This window comes from Penicillium alfredii (assembly GCF_028826965.1).
Source record: "Penicillium alfredii strain IBT 34128 chromosome Unknown utg000007l_segment0_segment0, whole genome shotgun sequence".
NCBI classification, from domain to species: Eukaryota; Fungi; Ascomycota; class Eurotiomycetes; order Eurotiales; family Aspergillaceae; genus Penicillium; species Penicillium alfredii.
In genome coordinates, this window is record NW_026622704.1 from 42,360 (window position 1) to 68,075 (window position 25,716).

General features: G+C 49.6%; 13 protein-coding genes across 13 annotated transcripts; 8 read left to right on the plus strand and 5 right to left on the minus strand.

The window, feature by feature from the left end:
- Nucleotides 1-774: 774 nt before the first annotated feature.
- NUU61_004677 (uncharacterized protein) lies at nucleotides 775-1,436 on the plus strand (the record flags this gene model as incomplete). The annotated part of the gene is made up of 2 exons (XM_056655259.1): nucleotides 775-831; nucleotides 927-1,436. The coding sequence occupies 2 exons, from the start codon at nucleotides 775-777 to the stop codon at nucleotides 1,434-1,436; spliced, it is 567 nt and encodes a 188-aa protein (XP_056510872.1).
- Nucleotides 1,437-1,551: 115 nt separating this feature from the next.
- NUU61_004678 (uncharacterized protein) lies at nucleotides 1,552-3,150 on the plus strand (the record flags this gene model as incomplete). Its single annotated transcript, XM_056655260.1, has 3 exons — nucleotides 1,552-1,645; nucleotides 1,687-1,970; nucleotides 3,145-3,150. The coding sequence occupies 3 exons, from the start codon at nucleotides 1,552-1,554 to the stop codon at nucleotides 3,148-3,150; spliced, it is 384 nt and encodes a 127-aa protein (XP_056510873.1).
- A 20-nt stretch (nucleotides 3,151-3,170) lies between these two features.
- Nucleotides 3,171-3,593, plus strand: NUU61_004679 (uncharacterized protein; the record flags this gene model as incomplete). The annotated part of the gene is made up of 2 exons (XM_056655261.1): nucleotides 3,171-3,334; nucleotides 3,356-3,593. 2 exons carry the CDS (start codon nucleotides 3,171-3,173, stop codon nucleotides 3,591-3,593), a joined length of 402 nt encoding a protein of 133 aa, XP_056510874.1.
- A 2,021-nt stretch (nucleotides 3,594-5,614) lies between these two features.
- Nucleotides 5,615-6,685, plus strand: NUU61_004680 (uncharacterized protein; the record flags this gene model as incomplete). The annotated part of the gene is made up of 1 exon (XM_056655262.1): nucleotides 5,615-6,685. The coding sequence occupies one exon, from the start codon at nucleotides 5,615-5,617 to the stop codon at nucleotides 6,683-6,685; it is 1,071 nt and encodes a 356-aa protein (XP_056510875.1).
- A 253-nt stretch (nucleotides 6,686-6,938) lies between these two features.
- NUU61_004681 (biliverdin-producing heme oxygenase) lies at nucleotides 6,939-7,812 on the minus strand (the record flags this gene model as incomplete). Its single annotated transcript, XM_056655263.1, has 2 exons — nucleotides 6,939-7,674; nucleotides 7,769-7,812. The coding sequence occupies 2 exons, from the start codon at nucleotides 7,810-7,812 to the stop codon at nucleotides 6,939-6,941; spliced, it is 780 nt and encodes a 259-aa protein (XP_056510876.1).
- A 1,945-nt stretch (nucleotides 7,813-9,757) lies between these two features.
- Nucleotides 9,758-11,306, minus strand: NUU61_004682 (uncharacterized protein; the record flags this gene model as incomplete). Its single annotated transcript, XM_056655264.1, has 3 exons — nucleotides 9,758-10,681; nucleotides 10,737-11,108; nucleotides 11,160-11,306. 3 exons carry the CDS (start codon nucleotides 11,304-11,306, stop codon nucleotides 9,758-9,760), a joined length of 1,443 nt encoding a protein of 480 aa, XP_056510877.1.
- A 1,293-nt stretch (nucleotides 11,307-12,599) lies between these two features.
- Nucleotides 12,600-13,046, plus strand: NUU61_004683 (uncharacterized protein; the record flags this gene model as incomplete). Its single annotated transcript, XM_056655265.1, has 1 exon — nucleotides 12,600-13,046. One exon carries the CDS (start codon nucleotides 12,600-12,602, stop codon nucleotides 13,044-13,046), a length of 447 nt encoding a protein of 148 aa, XP_056510878.1.
- A 368-nt stretch (nucleotides 13,047-13,414) lies between these two features.
- Nucleotides 13,415-13,804, plus strand: NUU61_004684 (uncharacterized protein; the record flags this gene model as incomplete). Its single annotated transcript, XM_056655266.1, has 1 exon — nucleotides 13,415-13,804. The coding sequence occupies one exon, from the start codon at nucleotides 13,415-13,417 to the stop codon at nucleotides 13,802-13,804; it is 390 nt and encodes a 129-aa protein (XP_056510879.1).
- Nucleotides 13,805-14,726: 922 nt separating this feature from the next.
- NUU61_004685 (allantoate permease family MFS transporter) lies at nucleotides 14,727-16,763 on the minus strand (the record flags this gene model as incomplete). Its single annotated transcript, XM_056655267.1, has 9 exons — nucleotides 14,727-14,947; nucleotides 15,008-15,121; nucleotides 15,176-15,365; nucleotides 15,431-15,531; nucleotides 15,600-15,876; nucleotides 15,938-16,077; nucleotides 16,137-16,203; nucleotides 16,261-16,376; nucleotides 16,442-16,763. The coding sequence occupies 9 exons, from the start codon at nucleotides 16,761-16,763 to the stop codon at nucleotides 14,727-14,729; spliced, it is 1,548 nt and encodes a 515-aa protein (XP_056510880.1).
- An 881-nt stretch (nucleotides 16,764-17,644) lies between these two features.
- NUU61_004686 (3-hydroxyacyl-CoA dehydrogenase family protein) lies at nucleotides 17,645-18,434 on the plus strand (the record flags this gene model as incomplete). Its single annotated transcript, XM_056655268.1, has 2 exons — nucleotides 17,645-18,045; nucleotides 18,101-18,434. The coding sequence occupies 2 exons, from the start codon at nucleotides 17,645-17,647 to the stop codon at nucleotides 18,432-18,434; spliced, it is 735 nt and encodes a 244-aa protein (XP_056510881.1).
- A 651-nt stretch (nucleotides 18,435-19,085) lies between these two features.
- Nucleotides 19,086-21,585, minus strand: NUU61_004687 (putative TBC domain protein; the record flags this gene model as incomplete). Its single annotated transcript, XM_056655269.1, has 3 exons — nucleotides 19,086-19,472; nucleotides 19,529-21,188; nucleotides 21,227-21,585. The coding sequence occupies 3 exons, from the start codon at nucleotides 21,583-21,585 to the stop codon at nucleotides 19,086-19,088; spliced, it is 2,406 nt and encodes an 801-aa protein (XP_056510882.1).
- A 751-nt stretch (nucleotides 21,586-22,336) lies between these two features.
- NUU61_004688 (Mo25 family protein) lies at nucleotides 22,337-23,661 on the minus strand (the record flags this gene model as incomplete). Its single annotated transcript, XM_056655270.1, has 4 exons — nucleotides 22,337-22,846; nucleotides 22,905-23,383; nucleotides 23,440-23,500; nucleotides 23,557-23,661. The coding sequence occupies 4 exons, from the start codon at nucleotides 23,659-23,661 to the stop codon at nucleotides 22,337-22,339; spliced, it is 1,155 nt and encodes a 384-aa protein (XP_056510883.1).
- Nucleotides 23,662-23,872: 211 nt separating this feature from the next.
- On the plus strand, nucleotides 23,873-25,708 carry NUU61_004689 (protein arginine methyltransferase RmtB; the record flags this gene model as incomplete). The annotated part of the gene is made up of 4 exons (XM_056655271.1): nucleotides 23,873-24,110; nucleotides 24,176-24,595; nucleotides 24,653-24,890; nucleotides 24,958-25,708. 4 exons carry the CDS (start codon nucleotides 23,873-23,875, stop codon nucleotides 25,706-25,708), a joined length of 1,647 nt encoding a protein of 548 aa, XP_056510884.1.
- Between the last annotated feature and the right edge of the window lie 8 nt (nucleotides 25,709-25,716).

Genomic DNA, 25,716 nt, shown 5'->3' on the forward strand with positions numbered 1-25,716 from the left:
GATAGGCGTGTTGGTGAAACGACTCTTACTCGCAAGACTCCCCCGCTTCTCTAGAAGGGATGCCATTCTAAATATCTCATCAACCCCTTCCCTTCCTCTTAGTATACCTCATCAAAGTTAGAAATTCTACTTTTCTGAATGCCTAGCCTATCCATTCAAGATATCTTGTTCATCTTCATGAAAAGCTAGCTGGACAACACATATGTCTATATCCAATATTAGCTTCCTAGGACTATTGCAGCAGATAGATTGGAAGAGAGCTTTCCTTCTGAGCCAATCACCCCCATCGATACACTACCACACTTGCCCCTTTATGAGATAGACTTTGATCGCCGTGGGAAGTCCTGAATGCTCGGTCCTTTCTTTTCGTGCGCCCTGTTTTCCGCCTGGTGGCCAAGGAATTCTTTGCTAAATTAAATGGGCTTAAGGAGATGGACCCACTGCCACCAACTGTACAGCCAACAAACGGCCGAGGACGGTACGGATACCGATGGAGGCTATAAGCAGCATACTGTAGAGGCCGCAAGTACGATAGTGCAGTCTTGTAAAATTCTGTCGCGCGAGGAGTGCCCAGGTGGATACATGGTTGACAATCCTTGGGGGCCAGGGTTCTAGCACAGCTAAACCTCACACCCCGAACATCTTGGGGTATAAATCCTTTTATCTCCCTGGTGTTCCTCAAGACTGTTCCCCTAATCATCTCAACTAATCATCTCAATTCTTTTCTGTTCTTTTTTAATTTTTAATTTTTTTTGGTCTAATCATTGCTTCGCCATGAAGCTCAACCTCGGTCTTCTCATCTGTGCTTCTGCCATGGTGGCTAGTGCCGCTGTGATCGGTGAGTGGCCCCTTTGGCCCCCCTGAGACCTTGAGGTCATATACTAACTCCTGAATATGCTACCTAGATTCCCCACTTCCCCAGTTAGAGCCACGGCGTGGCGGCGGTGGCGGACACGGCGGTGGGAGCAGTGGTGGCGGGAGTGGTGGTCGAAGTGGCAGCGGGGGCAGCAGTGGAGGAAGCAGTGGTGGAGGAGGCAGAGGTGTCGGCAGTGGGGAAAGGTGGCGGTTATATCGGCGGCGGGTATTATGCGGGATCGGTTTGGATCCCGAGTGACGCCTCCCCAGGTGACTTTTCTCCTGGGTGCAGCCAGGAACATGGCCATATGATCTGGGCCGCCTGCAATCCCACCGATGACATTGGGAATGGAGATCCAATCCTCGATGTGCAACCCTATGATGGGGGAAATTGGTGCTGGGTCCTTCCTGACGAAGACAAACACCATATTGGGAAGCCCGATAAACGCATGACTTGCGACAAGAGAGATTTCTATGAGAAGTTGACGCCCGACCAGAACCTCGCGTGCATGGACCGAGGTGTCCCCGACCATGGCGGCTGTGGAACTGGAAAGGGCCAGGCGAAAGGCACCAAGGGTTAAGAGATGGAGGTCAAGTTTGCTGATCGTGTTGGGGCATTGTATGATAGATTGACCGAAACAGCTCGGTTCCGAGTCTACGGCGCTCATGCATCGGTGTATGCTATCTAGATTCTCCATGTGTATCTCTCTATTTGCCCTCGTGCCTGACATTAAGACTATAAGGTTCTTTGATACCCGTGATGCACTGTTTCCGCCCAGTTCTGTGCAAAGTTCGATATTATCAAGTCTACTTAGGTGAACTGCATTCTAGTAGATGAGGCATGTAAGTCAGAGCACCATCATCCAAGCCATGCAGCATCGTTGAGTACCAAGAATCCAGACTTCCATAGTACTCTGGCTATATCCGCATCTTATATTGACTTCTCTCGGCGAAAATCAACAAAATTCACTAAAACTCTTCATCATATCTCCCAAGCGTATTCTTTGGTCAAAATTGAGCTACCAGGCCCCTTTTCTGTCTATGACAGCGCTATAGCTGCTATGGTCAGCCTCGTCATCTACCAGCAAGCATATCACCAACATACAACTGGGCCGGTACATCTGATGACGGAGGAGGGAAGAGAAGTCGGGCACTAGACTGCGATCAGAAGAGAAGATAAGAGATAGATGTCTGATAGTGGTGAGAGAAGAAGATATAAAGCTATCTACACAATAGGGCAAGGCGGTGAGCAAGGTGCTGGTAGAATTCTTAGGCACCTCTCTAAACTACAGCAGCAAATAGCCGCAATCACGAAAAATGATAGAGGCCATATATTGATTCTGGCCGCTTTGAGCTCCGCCTTTATTGAATATCTCTATAACTATCCATCTTAACCGCTATTTTCATCTGTGGGTCTCCGAGGCCTTTTCCAGAATATATCCGGATACCAAGATACTTCGGCGGTATGTATAGAAATTATAAGTAGCCAGATCACGTATTCTCTTATTCCGTGCGAGACAATAGAGAAAGACAAAACTATATATAGCTTTAGACTTCTTTGAATAAGATTTCGGCCGTTTCTATTACTCTAATTTTTACTATGATAGCTGCTTTTACTATTATTAGTTAAGGCCGTTTATCTAAAGCAAAAAGCTCGTACGTGTAACCTTATTGTCGGTAAGCCGAAGCCTAAGATTATCAAGATCTTAGATAATAATAAACCCCCCTGTCGTAAGAACCGCCTACTATAGCTTCGCGAAAATAAAATATAGTAAGTATTATATAATTCTTTTTTTAGGTAAAGTATACTAATAATTTATATAGAAAAACCAAAAAAATAATCCTAAAAAATAGGAAGGTAGGCGGGTTTTTTTTTCTTTTCTTTTTCTTTTCTATATATTTCAAGGCAGGTCTTTCTATCTTTTACCTTTATACGGTAGTTCCAATACTAATATAAAGATAATTATATAATAGGAGTCCTTTTTTTATCGCCTTCTACTTATATAAATATTAGTTAGGGGGATTTTCTGCCAGACAAAGTACTGATTATATCATTTTTCGTGGTTGCGGCTATTTGCTGCCGTACTCAATAACATCTCCACGGTCTCTATCGCATGATTCAGCTACAAGGCGGGATCTCTAGGCTAAAGCAAGAAAACCGTGCCCTAGTATTAAAGCCGTTAAGGTAGGTGAAAGTACTTATTTTCCCAACTTTCATTTACCTGGCCTCGGCTTTGACACCCTCTGCGTATAAATGATGCGCTATAGACTTTATCTAATAATCAATAGACTTAATATTGAGCTGTCAATACAAAATGACACGCGTCCTCTGTTCCGAGGTGAGGAAGTGCCTATTCATCCGGTCCTTTGCCAGCCCGATGGAAGCAGCCAGCCGCTTTCTAGATGTGTCTCCTGGATACCACTCATGTTACATCTGGTGGGTTTTTCTAGGCTTCTCAACGAAGCAGAGCGGGACAAAGTACCCAGCTTAATCCTTTAGACTACACCGAGACACTTCTGGCGCTTCTTTATCGTCTCGTCGAGACCTCGCCTTTCAGGCAAACCCCCACCACACCCGGTGGGCACTTGGGCGGCGTGGCAGTTCTCGTAATGTTGGCATTCATGACCACATTACTACCCGACCCGTGATGAATAAAGCTGCCCCAATCTTTCTGAATATCTGGGAAACGCCTTACAAGCTTTTTGCGTCACAGCATCAGGCCCCAACTTATCACTAGTCTTGTGGATTCTGGTCGTTAGTGGAATACATTTTTAAACCCGGAGATCATCACTGGCTATCTCCATTGATTGCCGACACCTGCGGTAAGTTGGGACTGTACAATTGGGACGTTATTCATCAGCGGCTCAGCTCGTTTCCTTGGAATATATTCACGTTGCACGAAGCTCCAGCCCGTTGCCTATGGGAGGATGTACGACAAAGCAGTAGAAATATCCTATAGGAATTATCATCACGGACACTGTTAACATAATGGAAAGGTAGTTTTCTTTTCTTTTCTTTCCCCTGTCTTTTTACCTCGCTACTTTCGGGCCGCTTAGGAGCATGGTATTTCATCATTTCATCCTTGCAACTTATGTGGCACAGACCAGGAGAGATAGATGACCAGGTATGGGCTTCCTTCCCACTCCGATGCCGAATTCGTGACCACCTGTACTATATCTGCGAGTCTTCAACGTTTGAGAGCTGATTTATAATAAAACACATCTATAGAGAACTCCAGTTCCCCACATCCTTTTTATCTGTCATGCCTCATATACTGCACAATTTAATCTATAGACTTGATTGTTAGGGCAATTTTGGCCCATCAATAACTGTAGTTATTTCACGCCTGATATCTCGTCATGCGGAGTGCCCGGTCCCCGCCCTCGGTTCAGCCGTTCAGGAATCCAGGGTCGCGCGACATTTCTGGAGAAATGGACTTGGCACGGTATATTGCTCCACTCTTACAAGTAATAGGCAGGTCGTGGTTCGTCTCCTACGCTTGGAACTGTGTATATTGGGCAAAGCATAGGACACGGTAGAATTGGCGAGATCGAGCGCGCTCCTCAGGTAGCCCGGGTATCAGATTCCATAATAAGCGGTCAACAGGAGTTGAAGAGTCAACCGGACCTAATTTGTAGATCGTTCTTTCGTGGAATAAGATATGATGATGGCTCGTAAGGGACCTAGGATTAGCTCTAAACAACCCAGACAGCAATCTTTGAATAGGCCAGAGGTTGAGCTTGTAGAATCCCATTTTCAAGCCATCAATCTGAGAATATTTTGTTTTCACATCAAAAAGAAACCTATTGGAGTGGAACCAGGTCAGTAATGCATCTGAGTAGTCAGATATGTGCTGATCACGTTCATCCATGAATGAGGCGACAGAATTCGAGTGCCGTAAATTGCGTACACATATAAAATTATTTCAAGTGAAATGTTTTTATTTGGATATCATCTATAGGAAATCTCTCCATAGTGAAAAGGTCCAGTCTTTCAGTTGAATGTTTATATATGGGGATTTTCTAAGCGGCGCCTATGTACCCCGCCAAGGCTTCAACATCGCCGACAAAGATTCCCCCACCGTCCTCTCACTCAGAATGGCCTCTTGCAATACCCAGCATGAGCAAAGACAACCAAGACCATTGAATGTGGCAGAAATCTTAGCCAATGTGCTTCAGCATGTTGACTCTAAGACCTTACTTGCTGCTGCCCAAGTCAATTCTCTTTGGGCGAATGAGGCAACCAACGTACGCAAGAATCGGGTCAATTTTGTTTCACGTAACATACTAATGTCTGGAAAATCTCGTTCTAGTGGCTGTGGCGAGGATTCTATCGCGGTGGATCTAGATCACTAACGGCCCCATTACAGGGTCTGTCTCGTTGCTCACACCAACGACGGGGGTGGTCCGTTCATTCAAATGTTTTCTCATCAAGTAAAGGTTCCAAACTGATTGCTTTCAATAGGTACACTAGCAAAGTGAGATACCTGGATATCGAGATCGATGTAAATCCGCATGAGCCAGCTTCGATTTTTCAACTTCTGAAAGCGAAAATATTCACATTCCCAAATGCTAGGTCCGTTATTGTTGACTTGGGAAGTGAAAACATGAAGGAAAAGGATATGGCGCAGTTTCTATCACGCAATCTTGTTGGTCTGGAGCTCTTTGGGGGGTATTATAGCAGATGGTTTCTCGAGCAAGTCAAGGTAAGGAAGTAGCCTGGTAATTGGAGGTTTGGCAGTTGCTCATCAGAATTCAGATGCAGGCACCCTCGCTCAGATATTTTTCACTGGATAATCGCCTCCTCGATGAGGAGGAAACGGGCAAGTTCCTAACTAGTATAGATTTCGCGAACTTCCTCGAGAGCGTGCCATCTATCACTCATCTAGAACTACTCATCGGCTGGCGGTCGGTTATAGACGAAGGAATTTTCCATCGCATAATTCTTCGTCCAAATCTCGAAATGCTCAGTCTGGGACAGGATATACCACTACGCTGGGAAACGATAGCTCGAATTGCGAATGAACTCCCCCAGACTCGCCTGTTTCCGGCGCTACGGTACCTGGACATTGCGGCAGAAGACAAGGTACTGAGATTTCTCTTACCAAAACTAGTGAATTTGCAAGGAGTCTCTCTTAACCAGACCAATCCGTCTTTGCACCCCGGAGACCACGTTCTTGGCACCCTATCATCCTGTTCGCGCATGGAAGATATCGTTTTCGAGAGCGATCATACAACTGTGATCACCAACACATTCCTGAAGCTCGCTGCAAACTGCCCCGAGCTTCGGAAATTTGAATTGGGGGATACTTGCCAATGTGACCATGGCTTCACGGATGGATTGCTGGAGACGTTGGCATCTCGGTGGAAGTATCTGACTACTTTGAACTTTCCATTTGCTGCAAAACTCTCCATTGGGTCCCTTGTGTCTCTAGCTCGTCACTGCCCGCGTCTGTATGATGTGAAACTTATGGCAGACTTGGAGCTCCATGACCTTGCCCATGAATCTACAGATATTACCTTCCCATGCTTGGATGCCTTGGAACTTGGCCATATCACGACTTCCATGCTGCAATCCGATCGCGATGCCATGAAGTGTCGAGATCAGATATCGGGGCTCCTCGACGATCGATTCCCTCTTCTCTACACATTCCGCTTTACGCCCAGGACTGACAATGAGCACAGTCGGATACTCCAGCGTGCAATGAATCATCACTTCAGGACTACAAGGTCGGCTGCTGTGGACCTGAGACCCACGCCGGTGGTCTCCAAGTTAACTAGGCGGCTAATAGAGCCCATCGCTGGCAGTCGATACAATCCTACATTTTGACGGGATAAAAAGGAGCAGATGATTGTGGCATCAGGGAATGATTCACAGCACATGGCTTGAGTATGAGAGGATAGTGATCAATCAGGGAAATGTTACAGTCATTCAAATACTGCATAGTCTGTTCTAGTTTCTGTACATATCGTGAGTCTCGCAGGCCTCTTGGCCCATCTTTCTAAACAAATCATAAATATAAACACGTAGTCTGAAGTATCAAGGTTCCAACTCAACGTGGCCTTCCAATTTCAAAGGTCGCCTAATTCGCAGCCTTCAGTCCAGCGGCAACGTCCTCGTCAAGTTGGTGGGTGATGAGCTCACAGCGACGGAAAATCTCCAGCGATTCCTGGAGAATCTCCTGTCGCTCAGTCTCGGTCAACAAGTTGTCTGCCTTGACAACACGGTTTCGGAATTCAGCCTGGACCACATCGGCCTCCTCCACGCACCAGAACGACAGCGGCGACGGGAAGGCAGTCGGGTCCATCTCCTTCTCGGTCAAGCCCCAGAAGTCCGGGCCAGCCTTCAGGAGCTGCATGCGGATAAAGCGACCGCCATTAAACAGAGCCTGGTACATAATCCAAATATATGCCACAAGCAGATGCGGCTTGGTCGGGATGTGCTCCTTGATGTAGCTTCGGAACTGCGTGCCAACGTTCTCCTTGGCCAGGTCCAGGTTGGCAATGGTAGGATCCAAAGCCTTCAGAGCAGCAAAGTCGCCTTCCAGGCGCCTCGTGCGCAGAAGCTCTGGGAGGCAGATCTTGCGCAGAACAGCCTGCACGCGGTCTTGATCACTCGCATAGGCCTTGGGATCATCGCTGAGATCAGTCCAGTCGGCGGGGTCACCAATCTGACTATGCCACACCTCTTCCAATCCCAAATAAATCTCCGCCCATCGTGCAAACCCGAGAGTGTAATAGATCGGGGTCTTTACCGAGGGGGGGAGGCAGAGGGGAATGCGAGCCGTGTTCAGACGGTTGACAACTGAGTGAGGCTCTCTATTCGGGGAGACCGTTAGTGAATGATCCAGTGGCATTTCACATGTGGGGGAAGGATCAAGGTATGGAGAGAATGCAGAAAGACGATACTCACTTGATAGTAGCCTTGATCTGGGAGGGGAGGTCAACTTCGGCCATGGTTATGGGTGTAAAGAATGTTCTCTATAGGAATTTCTCAAGATAATCAAATGATCAATTGGATAGACAAAATTCCCAGTGCCTCGAGCAGGTGCCGCCCGATATTTATGATATTCTATCTCATCAGCCCCCATGCGGGGGGGGGATCATGAGCCAAGTGGTGGGATCCACTCTCTACGCGAGTAGAAGATGTTCCTCTTCTCGTGTTCATGTTTGGCCCCTATCGAAGGAATCAAATAGTACCATCTGCAAGTCGATCGCTAAACTTTAACTGACATCTCAATGGATTAGGGCTTTTGCATGCAGGTGCTTGGCAGCAATGCTAAATGAACACCCGACATCTCCCTCCAACCTCCAACCTTAACCAGGCTGCTTCTGGCAATCACCAGCAACTGAATAGTTCCTGTTGAATACCCAAGACGCACCAGGAGCACTGTCGAGCACCACCCAAAATTACTGAATAAATGGAATTGAGGGGTTGGTCCCGCAATCCTTTGTCGATTTGGCCCCCATGCCTCAATTTTTGGGCCCCGGTTACGTTCCGCGAACAATCTACATAATCGTCAGGATCATTGGATGAACTGAGTTAACTAACTCCCCCCACTGCGGGATGGCAGAACGTTGAATGAATAATGACAGCTTGTCTTTTGGGAGGGTGTGTTCCTGGGTGAATACCTCCCGGTGCCCCGGATGCAATGTCGATCACTAGGCAGGGGCCGCTATCCCACTGCTGGTCATAAATCAAGACGCGAGCTCTGGCATGTCTCTGGTCAAGGATTTACTAATCTGTGAGAAATGTAACCTACCTGTATATATAGTCGACTCTATAGTTGTACAGTTGGTATTTGTTTTGTTACCTCAGTCTCAAGAGGTCAACCTGCGAAGTGACAAAGTTTGACAAAACAACTTTGTGGTGGGGTCAACTATCGGACCTCGCCTAACGCAAGACCAGAACTTAATAGGGCGCTTAATCACCACTGCTGGGGCCAGTGGTGTTATGAGAATCACCCTAGTCACCTTGGCAGCTATAGATGGTGCAATTACATTGCTTCATTATTCAGCCTGAAGGGGCCAAACCCACTGGACAAATTCCCTCAGCGCGCAACATGGTTTCTATCCCCGCTCTCAATATTGGCACCCGACCAAGAGATCTATTCTTGAGGAGATGGTTGTGTCGGCTGTCTTCGGCGCGCACGAAAGACAAATGAGATACGGAGCCCTGAAGGATCCATGTTGCATGCCTCGGCACACCCAACGCAGACAGTCATTTTTGGGGTGATGCAAGTCAGCCTCATGTCCCAGAACCAAGGTTGATAGACTTCACTCAATTTTGTACCCGTCGAAAGGCTCTCGGTCAAGGGTGGTCCTGGTTAGCACAAAATGCATATCCATATAAATTTCCTTCAGCCTATTCGTGGAGGAAGGCTTCTAAGGAGTATGAGGGTATAGGTAATTTTCATCCTAGGGGGTGGGGGGGCTAATTCAAAAGGGCAGTAAAAGGAAACTGTGTTCAATCGCTTCCCGGTACTTCCAGCGTTCACCAAACATGACTCCTGGATGGCGTGGTGAGCAAATGGCTTGATTGGCCGCTATTGTTTTCTATTTGATACCCGATAGAGCATGAAAACAAAGAAAAAGTGAGCCTGTGTAGGAAAATCTTCGAACAGGAAAATCGTTGATGAGTATATATCTAGATTTGATTGCATCAGAGATTTTGTTGCTGGCCGAAGCAGGTCAAACCATACGCCAGCGGTGCTACAAATGACACTATATATTATTTATCTGGGCCTTGACCAGGCTGTATGAGTCAAACGAGATATACAGACGATAACAGAGTATAGAAATCCTGCTTAGGGCAGGATTTGATGAAGGTAAAAGAAGAAGAAAAAGAAAAGACAGAAAAGTCGATTTCTAGCAAAGAACAACCAGACAATAACCAAAACATCTAGCTCTTGGCGTCTATTGTAAACCCATGCTGCAGCAAGTATTCCTTGAGGTCTTGGTCTTCCTTCTCCAGATCAATTTCCCCACTCTCTGGCAATAGAGAGTAGACCAATATTCCTAGCACGGCCACCCCACCAGCCACGTAAAAAGTTGAGCTGTTTCCTGCTCGGTCCTGAAGCGGAGTGAAGCATTGCGTGCCCACTGCCGCACCGGTTCGGCCAAAGGCCGTGGCAATACCGTAGCCCATACTCCGCATGGCCGTGGGAAAGGACTCGGAAGAAGTCAACCCGATGGTGGCACCCGGCCCCATGTGCCCACATGCCTGTAGCAGGCCATATAGCACGACGAAAGCCGCAATATGTTGTGAAAGTTTGTCGTATGTTCCGCCAATGATAAATCCTAAGACAACATACCCTGCAAAGCCGACCATGCCGGTTTTTCGACGTCCGATTACATTGGTAAGCCAGGCACCAACGACAACTCCGGGGACAGGGAGAACGGCGAGGATAACTTGCCAGATGGCCGTGACACGGATGTGGTGGTCTTGAACCAGCGAGGAAATAATGGTGCTTGACATGATGCTGTTGGGAAAGTTGATAAAATCATACAGGAAAAAGGCCACCGAGATGGTGAGGATGCGCCACCAGTATCGACGAGCAAGAAGCAGGTAGATTCGTATCGACCGCCGCTGGCGGGTAAGGTTTGAATAATGAAACAGCGATGAGTCTGCCATGAAAAGGCGAAGGAGGATGATGGTTATAGGCAGAATGGTCGCAATCGAGTAGATGGCATGGAAGGTGATGGTGAGGTTATTGTCGCTCGCAATGAGGCAGATCAAGTAGATGATCATCAAGATGGGGCCCGCGAGAGTGGCCATCAGCGTAGTGAAGGACACAAAAAGTGGACCTCGATATTTTTTCACAAACTGCAGTTGTGAGAAAAGAAGGAAGAAATAAAAAAAAATGAGACAGATAACTCACATCGTTCGACTCTTCGATGCCTGCTGCAGCGCTAGGAGGGTACTCTCCCCCAACGCCAAACCCAGTGATTCCTCGAACTATCACAAAGTACCACAGCATGTTGTGGGATGGGTGCACTTGCAAGGCCAATGTCGACATCAAAGTGCCTATGGCGACTAGAGAGGAGGTGAAAAGTAGTCCGCCACGGCGTGAGAACATATCCGAGGTGTACCCGAACACGACAATCCCCAGAATGGCTCCGATAATGAGGGAGTTGCTAATTCGAGATTTCATTTCAGACGTGTAGCCCCTCGGCCCTAACAGCTTCTTGAAAATGACATTGGTCGGGTTGGCCAGGGAGTTTTGAAATCCGTCGCTGAAATTGGCGATGTACTGGAGACATGGATGAGCCATGGGTCAAGCCAATCCGACAAGAGTACTTACACAGCCCACGATAGTTACGGTGCTTTGCCATTTTGCCGGACGATAGACGTCGGGTGTTGTTGTTTCTGCATTGTCCTCAATGTCCGGCGTAGCCTGGCTTGTAACCTCAAGATGTCCTTTTCTGGTCGCATTGCCGGGGACCGCCATGGGGTTTGGCGAGCAATTGATTGATTTTATTGAGGCTTGGACACTGTCCAAAGGGACATCTTGTATCTCTCTGGCTGATAAGGATTTGATCTCGCTTAGCTCACCCCACGATCGTGGCGTGACTCCCGCGGAGATAAGCATTTGTTAGGGTGGATATTGATTATCTTCATTACTATCACGATTGATATATCGGGCCACAGCTATTCGAATTGGCTAACGGGTAGATAGAAATACAAGCAAGTTTTGTATACCCCTTCTTGCTCGAGTGTGCAACCCTAAGCAAAGCATATATACATTTAGTTGTCGGTTTAGAGAGTCACTTCTTTTCTTTTCCTTTTCTTTCCTTTTTTTCCCCCTTTCACTCGGCGATGGCCGTACTATTTATGAAAAGCTTGACTAGGCATGTTTACTATGACACTTGAATAGATCCGTTTCCAGTCCCCTTCAATCCAGATAGAATGACATCACTATTTTTAGGAGAATCAACTAACTCCTTTTGAAGGATAGTTCTCTTCCTAGCAACATCACAATTTCCTGATCCGGCATGGATCGGTTTTCCTGTCACCCAACAGGGGGCGGCCCACCCCCTTCTGGGCAACCAGACGCGGTCCATTTCTTGCTATGTTTTTTGTTGTTTTGATGGTCTTCTTCAACACCCAAGTTTCTCTGGTTGCCCCAGTGGATCTCTCACATATTCTCTAACTACGACAGTCTTTGTCCAAAAATACCCGCTTTTGATAGATTGCGTATTTGCCTCCTAGTTGGCCCCATGTACAGGGTCGGGTCGGAATTCAAAAAATGTTGGCCCCAAATATCCTTTTCCCTATACATAGAGATTCGCCCGCTTCTTTTTCTTTCTTTCTTTTTCCAAGCCTGGCCGGGATCTCCATGGCGATTCAATTCAAGTCTCTCGGTGCCTCAGGTTGACCATCTGCCAGCCAACGACATCACGTGCTTCTCCCCGTCCTCGTGGCAGCCAATTAGAGTGCGACCTGGACGAGTAGGTCTCTATTTCCTATTCGAGTAATAACTGGGCTGCCTTCTGGTAGTGAGCCCGTTGGATCCCTCACTTTTTTCCTCCCCGAGAAGGAGACTGTCATGGCCAACCTCCTTTTCCTCTCATACACTCACTCATTCTCCCTCTCTCTTTCCAGAACATAGCGCAAAATCATACTCACTCTTCACCCCTACAACTACGAAGCGCAAGAGCTATATGAATCCTCAATATCTTCATAGCAGGTTTTTCCGCGCTAAATGGTCACTAAAATCACTTGATCTGATCTATTCGACTCGATGGACCCCTCCCCGAGAGAACTCCCTCCGCCACCTGGCGTGACTCGATCGGCGCCAGGGAGAACCTCGACTCCCCTCCCCGCGGCTCCGTTCGAATGGCACGCGGAGAGAATGCAGAATTGGCTTCAGGCCAAGGCGGAGGAAGATCGACGGGTACAGGAGGAGGAAAGGTCCCTTCAAGAGACGTTGAAATTGGAGCGACGCAAAGTGGAGCAAGCGATGCTGGTGGAATCTTTGCGTGCCGGTGTTCCGCCGCAAATGATTCCATTCATCTTTACGAGTATGAGTGGGGGAGACAACTCCCAATTCTCGCTGGAGATGACCCAGCAGCACCTGTCGCAACCCCCCGAACAGCTACAGTCCCTGTTCCAGCGCAGCCGCAGTCGTTTTCTGGTCCAGGATTGCCCACGACGCTTCCACCGCCAACTTCGTCACAGCCATGTCTAGCACTTCCAGGAGAGTTGCCCCGGGATCTTCGCTTGGTTTCCCCCAACACGTTCATTGCCCAGCCTTCCCAGTATGGCCTCTCCAGGGCCGCTTTTGGTCCCCCCGTACCACATTCGTCCCAAAGCACCGCAGCCCGACAGGAGACTCGTCCGCGCCGGTCGTCCCCCTCTCTCTCTTTCCACCACTATGTTCCTCCGGGTCAAAAAAACCCCTCAGCGTCATTGACAAAAGGCCAGCAGGAGCCCGGGCCGGCGCCAAATGCACAATCCTACCTTCGGTCAGAGAAACGTGAAAGCTCCCCAGGTCGAAAAAGAAAACCCCAAATCTTACACGACCCAGTCCCTCCCCCATCATCTCGCTCTTCGGAAATGGGCGCTAAATCGAGTGAATGCTCGCGACAGACTTTGACTGGCACCAGTTCCTCCGGAGACCAAAGCGACGTGTCCAGCTCCCACGACTCCCCTGCAGCGGATCATGATGTTTTCCAACGATTACAAGGTTCAACTTCAACTCACGCCACAGAAACAATGCAGCCTCTTCGTGATCCTAGTCCAAAAGGATCTTTGCGCAAATCTACCGCCAGCAGGGTTCAGGTCAAGCACAAGCCCCGGAATCAGGGCCAGGATATTCCTGAACAGCACGAAAAATCCCAAATTGAGGCCCCACCGGATGCCGATGATGCGTCACATCTATCGCAAGATATAGGCATGAGCACTCACTCGAGTGGGACAGCTCGCATCGATAAAGACAATTTCTGACCGGGTGATGCTCTCGATGTCTCGGTTGGTTTCTTAGCGGCAAATCCCTCGCCCATTCACAAATTGATGTCTGTATGACAGGAACATGCGACAATAGCTCTACGAATGGGCGTTGAGGGTTGACTCTTATCATGTTAATGGTCTCCAATTTCTCACCATCCTTGTATTGATACCAAATGTTCTGTTGTTACTGGAAGGGGCCTCAAACCCATTTCTCAAGGCGCTGGATCGCTTCTTACCTCGCTAGCTTCGATTCCTCTGAATTCCCATTAGTACATGTGGCACCATTAGTTTTCAATCTTTCACCAGACCGGTGATCAGCAAAAGCAGGCTTGTCTGTGCTTAGATGGCGATATGGAGTACGTCTAGATTATGCTTTCTCGATGGTGCCTGATTTGTATGACGCCTGATGGTTCTATATGTGGGAAACAAGCTTCTCTGAAAATGTGACCCAACTGTGTCGACGGGCAAGACTTAGACTGATAATTGAGTAACCAGAAGGAATCATGTAGTTTTGATGTTGATTGATTAATCCTTCCTTTCGTCTTCATATTAACGGTTGGGTGTGGTTGATATTCTTGAGGAGCTTAGCTACGTTGTATCAAGCGTCAGAAGTATGTCAGTTATTGCTGGTTTTCACTCTCCAAGTCGGCCAAGAGCTTGGGTAAAGTATTGGCAAGAAGACTAATAGTACCTGCCATACATTCCCAGGGCTTTGCTTCTCGGGGCTGACCTCGAAATGAACGTATATACTCCATCTGATATTATCTATTGGCTTTGCATTGACCACGGCCTCCTCAATCAGCTGCACACGGTCCTCAAAAATGAATATTTCTTTCCCACAATAGTAAAGGTTGCCAACAGAAGTTGACCCCAAGGGGCTTCCGCGAGAGGACCTCTTTTTGCTAGCAATGCTTGGCTCTCATAACATGTATCGAAAGAAAGGGGAGCGATCGCCGAGTGAGTCTGGGTCAGAGGAGTACTGTGACAAGTCAAGACTGTCTCGCTTTCGATTAATACATTGGTAGGTGAACCGCATAATAACCGTGGCAATCATGCCGACGACAACAAATGCCAGCTCGAGAGCATGACCAAGGATGTATTGTGGTGCATCCTGAGCGCGATAAAAGTTCGATGCCATTGCTGTTACATTGAAAACACGTCAACCATCCGTTTCCCATCGATAGTTGGCCAAAAGCTCACCTCCCGCCAAGTTTCCTAGCCCGATGTAAATGGCCATTCCAGCAGCTCGTTTATAGTCACCCGCTAGATTGACACTGACCCATGTCACATTCCCTGGAAAGGCAGGGTATATTCCTAGGCGCTCTTGTCAGAAACGCTCCTCAACAACAGCGCAAATGCCAGGCTTACCGACGACGGCCACAAAGACTCCAAAGTATACGACACCAGGCACTCCGCGACCACTTGATGCCAGGCAGATGATAAACCCAATGGCTATCATGGCCATAAAGAACAAAATGAAGGGAGACCGTTGCTTGCGGCGATCGGATACCCAGGCCGCGAACACGGCGACAATCGCTGCCACGATGTAAATCGGTACCTATTGATAGGGCATTAGGGTCGAGGGCCATACATTTCAGGCCAATGCCAACTCAAGATGCTTACAGTCAGCAGCTGAGCCGTGGAGGATGTATACCCCAAGTCCTTGATAATGGACGGAAGGAAAAGAGAGATCCCATAAAGAGGACAAGTGATGCCCCAGTACACTTAATGTCCCCGCGGTTAGCATGCGGATAGGTTTTGCTTTCACGGGGAAAGAGGTCCATACACTTACTAAATAGCCCTGCGTATATCTGCCAGTCTGTAAATGCTTCAATCACATAACGAAAGTGAAATTTGGTCTGGTCTTGAACCATTTCCCGTGAATCGGATGAATGTTGGGTTCTTAGACTGTGGATCACAAACTGGCGCTCGGCATCAGTTAAAAAAGTGGCGGTTTCAGGGCAGTCGTGAATGGCAAAGGGCGCAACAAGGGCAACAACGACAGTCAACAGTCCTTCTAAGATGAATATCCAACGCCAGCCGGCGTAGCCGCCCACTCCGTCCATCTTCTAGACATTCTCGTCAAATTAAACGATTATTCTCATGGTCAATAAAAGGACAGCAACTTACCGCGATCCCATATGCCAAAATACCAGAGAAAGCCCCCGCAATACTTGCCGCGCTGAAGAATAATGCTTGTCTATACTGTGCCCGGTGTCGTGGATACCACAGGGTGATGTAGTAGGCAACACCAGGGTACAACCCAGCCTCTAACTTCTATCAGTATGTAGAAAGATCGAGGGAATAATGGCGGGGGAAAAATACATACCAGCTATCCCCAGGAAGAGGCGAGTCGCCAGCAGCCCTGTGTAATTATGGACCACCCCCATCAGGGTCTTTGTAACCCGGTCAGCCTGGCTTCTTGACATCCGTAAATGCTGTCAATGACCTACCATGACAATGCCCCAAGCAATCATAATCAGTGGCAGCCAACGCGATGGTCTTAGCTTCTTGAGAAGCAGATTGCTGGGCAGCTCGAAGACGCAATAGGTAAAGAAGAAAACCGTCACTAAACACCAGTATTCGGTCAATAGACTGTAACCCAAGACCGTAACAATGGAGAGCTTTCCGTACAGGTCCAGTTATACTGAGGCCCAGACATGTGTAAATCGTCCAAGAGCCCCTCGATCTTGGCGTTTCCAATGTTCCCGCGGTCCAGAAATGCAAGCAAATACAGAATACTCAGCATGGGGATTAAGCGAATGTCCATCTTTCGAAGAACGGTCTTTTCATCGATAGATGGAAATTCCGGAATGTCAACCCTGGCTGATTCTCGGTCGGTGATCTTTTCATCATGTTGACGTTCCATCGCGCTAGACTGTGTAGACTGTGAGGTTTGAGAAGCCTGGAGCTGACCAACGGAGACCTTTTCTGGAGGGTGGATTGAGTGAGACATTGTAGTACACGAAATGAAGAGAGGGAGAGAGGAGCATGGTCATGCCGCGGGTATTTGTACCTAGTCTTCCCCGGGGAAATTGGAGCCAATTACCCCGGACAAGATTGAAGAGATCAGCATTGGGGGTGCTTGGCATGAGGGGTATCACGGGCTTAACTTGTAAGCGTGGGGGTGTATATCCATGGATATATACTTTGCGGGCTGAGTGGTGGATTTCTGACAGGCCCGAGGCTTGATCTTTTGGGTTTTATTGAGATCATGGCAAGTGGATTTACAAGTACAGTCAATAGAATAGGTGGGAAACTAGGTGCGTTGGTCAATTCTTGTGCAGAGATATCTTCAGAATATACATAAGGATTTCTAGACTGGGATTGCTCAGACAAAGAATGATAACTAACTAAATGAACAAAATAAAGATCAAAATAAAACCGCGATAACCAGTCTATAAGCAGACAGGTAAATTTACATCGCCGTAATAGAATAATGCAATAATGCGCGAGTGAGACGACGATGCTCGAAGCCCTAACTCTGGTCTCTGGTGAAGGTCATCGCCTTGGCCTAACTTTGAGATTTCTTACGAGGACCGCCACAGTACCTTTTTTTCTTTTCATGTTCGAGCCGATCCAGCGACTCAGTCACCGCTGTTCTCACTGTTAGATCATCGGCTCCGGATGTAAGGTGAGTTCATTCTATCATCATCGCATCATTGGCAGCCAGTCACTCCAACAACCAAGGCCTGTCCACCTACATTGTATTTTACCCACACGAGCTGACCATCCTGCTTCATCTCGCCTGATCTGTCTTTCAACTATTATGCCTTCTTCTCCGTGGACTCCCCCGATACAACCACCCGCCCCATCGCCGTGGTGGGCGCCGGGGTCATGGGCCGACGGATCACGATGATGTGGGCGGCCGCCGGGTACGTCGTGTTGCTCTGCGAGAAGTCGGCCGACAATTACGACGGTGCATTGGATTTCATAAAAGCCAACAAGGAACAACAAGCAGCGCGACTGGGCACCACTCCCGGCGAGGTCAAAGTTACGGCGTCGTTACAGGACGCCGTACAGAACGCCTGGATGGTCATTGAAGCCATTCCCGAGAAACTGGACCTGAAGATCGAGCTACTAGCCCAAATCGATCAATTCGCGCCGCCAGACTGCGTCATTGCCTCGAACTCGTCGTCGCTACGTACTAGCCAGATGATCGTCAAAACCGAGAAGAACTACCGCATCTGCAATGGCCATTACTATATGCCGCCTGAGCAGACTTACTACGAGCTCATGTCCTGCGGTTACACGGATCCAGCCATCTTTCCCCTTTTTGATGGAAAAGGCCAGCGCCGCCGGTTTTCAGCCTGCGCATGCCAAGGTCGACTCCACTGGCTTGATCTTCAATCGAATCTGGGCTTCTATTAAAAGAGAATGTCTGTTGGTCATGGCCGATGGGGTTAGCGACGGCCATACCATTGATGCCATGTTCAAAAGCTGGTTCCAAGCTTCTAAGGGCCCATGTATGATGATGGACACTGTCGGACTGGATACCGTGGCCAACATCGAAGAGGTATATGTTCAGCAACGTGGCCTGGACCCTCGAGCTATGCAGTGGCTGAGAGACACCTACGTCAGCAAGGGCAACTTGGGCTCCAAGGGCGGAAAGGGGCTACTGAGTTAAAAGCAACAGATGATTGAGAAGCTTGGAAATTTGTCACACAAAACGTGATACGGTTGTTCTCGCTGTTCTCTGTCACGGCAAACTCCAAACCAACAAAGTCTCAATTCGAGGGTATCAAGAGTAACCTGTTCCACTCTCCAGTATATATAGACTCCTGGCTGCGGGTACATCAATAGAAGCGTGACAGGAATGTGTATCAAAGTCTATCATACTTCGCGAGCCTCGTGAACTCGCCCAGAGACAAGGACACGGAGTGCCAACTTTCAACTGTCATGTACACGAGACCTGAACACAGGCAAGAACCGAGAAACAGAGAAATGGATAAGCAAAAGGAATAGGTATCATGAAGTAATCAACTGCCATGAGGGTCAAGCATGGAGGGGGGAGGGGAGTAGCAGTGAAAAAGAAACCAGCCAAGGAATGTGCAGTGAGAATAAGATGGAAAACCGTTATTAGGATTAAGAGTGCGCGGGTAGTCCAGAGAAGCTTGGAAAAAGTGGGAGTGACCGTTGATAGACAATCAAACGCGCCGAAAGGAGGCATTATGGAATAAGGAAGGCGGTCACTAGGGTATCATGCACCCATCATGACAGTAGGGCGAGGATTAGTGGCAGGAATAATAATATACCAACAAGAGGATGGGAATGATAGTTAGGGTGATCTTCGGCGCCGATGGACTTTCCATTCGGCCTTGGCGACTCGCATGAACAACTCGACGTCCTTGATCGGAACCCAGCTAGTGAGAACTTTCATGATATTTTCAAAGTCGGACTCGAGAATGATCTCTCGCATACCATCAATGAGAGCGGCGGATGTGGCATGGAGGACATCTAGGCCTTGGCCAAACGAGCTCGCAGGGGCTTCTTCCTTGCCGTTCTTCCCAGACGATGTTGTCGGCCGGGCCATGATGTTTTCAGCGTCCCCAAGGAGCATAAACACATCCCATACCCGAAGCTGAGCCGGGAAAGGAATGGAATAGTTGAAAAGAGTGAGGTACCAGCGAGTGCCGTACGCGGTAGGTGGGACTCCAACTTCATTCTGCAATACAACCAGTTAGCAACGTCCCCCGAAGAAAGTCAACTCAATTGACGTACCAGTTTGGTGGCGACCTCGCCTCCCGCCAGCCATTCCCGTTCGAAGTCGGCCAAAGCCTCCATGAGACCAGCAAAGCCGGATTTGTATAACTCCCCCAGACCACGTAGCTGCCACAGCCGGGCGAGCATGATGAACGCGTGGTCCTCGTCATAATATGCGAGGAGCGTGGCCGCGAGAGCCGCCATGCCTTGGACATAGCCAGTCTCTGGGAAATACAGAGACATAGCGTGAAGCACACGGAATAACAATCGTTGCCCGCCCCGATAACGTCGTCGGAACATGATGTGGCTAGTGATGGTTCGTGGCACGTCAATATCGATCTGGACATCATCCGGCGACGAGATGTATTGGTACTTGCGAAAGGCTTCAATGAGCTGTTCCTCGGATGGACTGCCTGGGTGCCTTTTTGCACTGGTTTCAAGAAAGGAGTACCAAGCTGTCGCCCGCCATCGATCCGGAATGCCTTTCCAGGTGCGCTCGATAAGCTTGGTGCTTTTTGTATCGAATTCAAAGGTCATTCCTCCCCCATGGTTGTTTTTCTTGATGGGTTTAGCCATCTTGGTCCATTTATCTTCGCGTTCCCATTCCTTTTTGCGCATGGCGCGCGAGGGAGAGTGGTTTTCTCCCTCGCCATTAACAGCCTCGAATGGGAGAGTGAGCATATCACCCGCTTCATCTTTAAATTTGCGGTCTCGGTTGTGGGGAAGGTGGTTTGCCGCAGAACGTAAGCGGGACCCTGAGCGTCGCAGGGGCGTGCTGTGTGCGCTTTGTGATGACGATGGCCGGGCGCCCATGGAGTTCTGGGATAACTTGCGAGTTGGAGAACGCGCCGTAAAAGAGCGATTGCTAGCCAGGGCAGACGGGGGCCGAATTGAACGCTTTCGCCGCGGGGTTTCCGAGGCCAGGAGAAGACTCGTCGTCACGCGTTGTATGGGATTAGGCTCCGTACGATCCGGAGAGTTCGCCGCAGGGGCATGGATGAAACCGTAGCGGTCCACCTCTCCTGCGCCCACATTCTGCCAATACTCGATGCCTCCCGCTAGCTCCTGGGTCTCTCTCTTCATTCTGGTGCGCTCTACCTCGGACGAGGCCCGTTGCCGCGTTTCCGTCCCGTTGGACTCGGGGGCGAGCGTTTGTGGGACTCCTGAATCAGAAGCCGCGTTCTCCTCCCAGAGCACGCTGTTCTCCAAAGTCATTGCGTTCGCTACCTCGGAGTCCGTGATATTGTCCTCCCCCTTTTCGTACATCAGGCGAACTCGTCGCGACAGCATGTCCTCGTCCGCCGAGATGGCCCGGTTCGGAAGAATGGTTTGTCTTGGGCGAAGGGTGCTTTGTGTTCGGACGGGCCGCGGGGTCGCCTTCGGCGTGGCATTCTCCGCATCATTGGGGCCCGTCGAGATCGAGGGGGCGGGTGTTGATTCAGCGTCCTGACCTTCAGATTCTTCCTCGAGATGTGGTTCGGACTTCGGATTGGCCTCCTGAACACGATGTGGCTTTTTCGATTTGTCTTTGATGAGGCTCCCGCGACTCGAGAATTTCATGGTGTGCCCAAGGCCATCCAGAGAGCCCGTGGGAATGTCCATGCTGATCCCATTGAATGGCGAGTCGATTGGCGGCACGGGTGGAGGTGACTCGGACTGAATCTTCCTTTCCAACTCGCTTGACTTCTTTCTGAAACCCCCCATTTTCGTTCTGACCATCGCGATCCCGGACGCGAACCAGGTCGCGAACTGGGACGAGTGCCCGTGTGGTCTATAACAATGCTAGGAACGCTGCGCACCGAAGCCGGCCTGGATCCAGAATAGCCGCCCTCGGCGCGTGCCATTCGGCTCCCAGTTCCCATAAGTGTAGACGGCATCAACCCGGGTTCCTTCGCATGGAACGTAGGCTGGGAGTCGCGAGGGCTCGAGGCAGCGCTCGCGCTGAGGGACCGACCATCAGGGGCGAGTGGCGCGTTGGGCGTGGGTAATGAGACAGGGCGAACGTCTTCCAAGGGCGCCTGAATCGACCGGGACTGCGACCGCCCAGGCGTTAACGATGCCAAACCATCCACCATTATCCCGGCATGACTTGTCAATGTTGAAGGAGGGATGTTCGCGAAACGAGCGACAGGAACAGGTCGTCGAGGAGGGGAGAGAGGGGGGTTGGATCAAGGCGGCGAATTGGTAATGAGAGACCTAAGAGGCGAAAAAAGCACCAAGGAGCGACAAGATTGCGGACGGCATGGCCGAGGTGGATTTCGTCAGGGTCGGAGAGAAATTAAAATTAGGGGGGGACAGTCGGAGAAGGTGTGGAGTCGGTCCAACGCCTTTTTTCCCATTCCACGCCTCGGTATCTTTTCTCTCGATTGTCGCGTCTCTCTGCGAATTCAACGCAAATCTGCCCCCCTGACAAGAAAAGACGGCTGGAAGATCCTGGGCGATCCTGGAGATCATTGCTCCTATCCCAGGGTCTTGTTTGGGCCACGCAATAAACAGATCAGGAGTCCCGTGTGGAGCACGCTAAGTGCGCTTAAATTAGTACAGTGTCATATAACGCGTGTCAGCCTGGATATGCACCATGAAAGCTCACCGTCAGCTACGAGAAGAGAATGGACTACGAGTCAGGAATATACCGCAGGAGGTATGAATACCGGGACAGTGGAAATTCGTAAACAAACCCCCTGAAAACTCCATGGTCCAAATTCATGGGCCTTTCGAGGCATCTCCAACGCCAGTCAAAACCACCTAGGCTATACCAAGAAGTGATATCATTCATCAGAGCATAAAACAGTCATTGCGATCCAGCGGCCCAGCCTCGGATCCAGTTCAAGCCATCGCCGTCGGGTTGATCCCGGACTGCGACTCGCGCGTAGGCCGAGCCCGCTCCACAGGCTCCTTGGGCAATAATTCGATTTGGCGTACCAGGAAACTCTTCTCATCGGTAAATTGGTCGTCATCGGTTCGGTCCTCCAGGAACTTGGGCAAGAATCTCAGGAGCCGGTCGCGGTTGTTGATGAGAATCCGCTGGACGGCCACGGATTTATTCGGGTTGGCAACGAATACCTTGAAAACATGAAAGCCTTCGTACTGCACCATCTTGCGGTCATCTCGGAGCAGCTTCATGCACAGCTTGAGGTTCTCCCCGCTCTCCACATAAGCCATCATGACATTGTAATTCGCACGGTCCAGCAGGATTTCCCCCAGGAGTTTGATGCTCTGCCGCTTGGTCACGTACGAGTCTGATTGCACGAGGGTGCCATTGAATCGCCCAAAGAACAGGTCAAAATTAGTGGCGAGGTATGCCGTCACGAGACTTTTATGACGGGTCAAGATCTCCTGTAGCGGCGTCAGTAATGATCGACGGCCATCCTTTCCGCCCCCAAAGGAACCTTACCCGGAATGTCGTGAACGCATCGGCGCTCACTTCAAAATTGCTCTTGTCGACCCAGTCAAAGAAGTTCCAGAACACCCCGTCTCCCTTTTGCACGAGACTTGGTTTCAGCTCTGACAGTCGGACGGCTGGCTCCCCGGGCCCCGACTGGTCGTATAGCACGATCGCCGTGATCACGTCGAACTTGAGGGCTTCTCGTAAGATGACTCCACAGGGCATGGCACTTTGACCGTGAGAGTAGCCTCGACATAACTCCACGATAATCTCGGGTCGGTGGTGGACCAGGTACGAAATGACGGGGGGATCCTTGTCATTCGCGTATGAGGTGGGCCGGAATCGGAGAATATGGGAAAATATCGTCTGCGTATCTTTTCGGGCTTCAAATGGAAGCAGGTGAATACTCTGGGAGAGATCATATAGTAGATCCTCGTGAATCGCGGCTTGAACGAGCGCGTGGACCTGATCGGGCGACGTGTTGACCTCTGATCCAGAGTGATCTTGTCAATCCTGTTGAGTTGAACCAAAACGGTGGACTAACCTTGTGTGCCTTGTACAATCACCTTCATTTGACTGAGCTGTTTCGCCAGCTCCTCTTCAACCTGGGCTCTCAATCCGTTAATGTTCGTGCCAGGGAATTTGGGTCGGCTGATCCAACCTTGGGGGTATTAGGGGACTCGTGGATCCTGGATAATAATTCTTTGGATGACCGAACAATCTCGGCTGGTGACCGCGACCGGCCGCGGTTGAATAAGAAAGCCATCGCCACTGAAGGTGTTGCGAAAAGAGAGCGTCGAGCAAGGTCCACTGGCAATAAACAAACGGCGGGGCAACCGTTGGCAGCCTGAGGCCACCGCCTGATAAAGGAATTTTTTCCTATCGGAGGACATGCCCCTCCACTACGATTCTTTTCTTTTGCTTCTTCTTCTTCTTTTTTTCCTTACTTGGTTACTGGCTTCAATTGTAATTGCGCCATGTCTTCTTCCACCCGTCTTGATCCCCACACCAATGAGGCTCCCGCTGACTCGCGGTCCATTTCTGACGATTCAGATACAAGCAACGAGGAGGGTTGGGAAGATGTTGAGCCAGAAGATGACTCGCAGCCCGTCGTGGGACTATTTTCTGAGGAAGTCTTTCCGGATGTACGTTCCATGTTGAAGGATAGCAAAGAAAACCACCATTTCGACCTGCCGAAGATTCAGAAAGAACTTGGTATGTGACCCTCGAGCTGGAAAATGGAGCCATTGTGTGTCTGACCTGGGCTGTGGCAATTGCAGATCTGGAATTCCTGGATATGATCAAACTGGTCAACTATGTTCGGTCCCAGGTGAAGGCGGGGAACAAGACCCCCGATGTTTCGACGAAAGCAAAGTTCGCCGACGATGCCTACCTCAAGCCCACTCTCGAGGATGACGCCTTGCTGTATAGTTTGGACGACATACTCGAGGACCATGGAGACGACTCAGTTCCTGGGAGTGAGGCAGAGCGACGCGTCCTTGAACTCCAGGAGGACTTGGAACGACTCCAGAATCAATTTTCTGAGTACAGGCTCGCCGTGCAGAAATCTATGGAGGACCAGTTGTCTCAGGAAGACGAGAAACTCGGGTCCACCTCATCTGCCCATGGTACTGCGAGGAAGCCGACCGATCGAATCCAAGAAGCCGATGCCGATTATTTCTCTTCGTATGCTTATAACGGTAGGTCCCAAGCCTTGCATACTTCACCCTGGATTTTGTGCTAATGTGTTTGTGAAGCGATCCATGAGTCGATGCTGAAGGATAGCATCCGCACTGATTCTTACCGGGATTTTGTGTATGACAACAAGCATATCTTCAAGGACAAGGTGGTCCTCGATGTGGGCTGTGGAACCGGGATTCTGTCCATGTTCTGCGCGAAGGCCGGCGCAAAGAAGGTGATCGCCGTGGACAACTCCAACATCATTGATCGGGCCAAGGAAATCGTATATGATAATGGCCTGGGCGATGTGATCACGTAAGGATCCTGCTTTCCATTGAAGTCATTGCATATGGCCCCAATCATACTAACCTCTGGGGATCAGATGTATCCGCGGCAAGATTGAAGAGGTGGCTCTTCCGGTAGAGCAGGTCGACATCATTATTTCCGAGTGGATGGGCTATGCGCTGCTATTTGAAGCCATGTTTGATTCGGTGATCTACGCCCGAGATCGCTACCTGGCCCCCGATGGCCTCATGGTTCCGTCGCACGCGACGCTCCGGATCGCACCTTTCACGGATCCCGACTTCATTGCATCCCACATTTCCTTCTGGAACGAGGTCTATGGCTTCAAGATGACCAGCATGTTTCTCAACATCTACGACGACGCTCTTGTTCGCAGTATCCAACCCACCACGATTGCAGCAGAGTCAGCCGTGTTCCTGTCACTCCCACTGCACACCATCACCGTCGATGAATTGACCTTTCTGAAGGACTTCCAGGTCACTCTGAAAGAGGATATTGATGCCCTCGATGGATGGGCAATCTGGTTTGACATTTTTTTCATGCCTTCGAGAGACTCTGTGGTGCCCGACAATGCTGTTCCTTCGGAGATGCAGAAGAGGGGTATTGTGGCTTTCACAACTGGGCCTGATGGACCCGAAACGCATTGGCAGCAGGGTGTTCTGCTCATCGACCATGGCAAAAAGTCTCCGCAACCTCTGAAGAAGGGACAGTCTATCACAGGCAAGGTGGGCTACCAGAAGAAGGAAAAGGGCTCGCGGTTGTTGAACATCAGTATTGAGTGGGAAGGAAGTTCCCAGGAGAAAGGCAACCAACGCTGGGGTCTTCAATGAGGATCTTA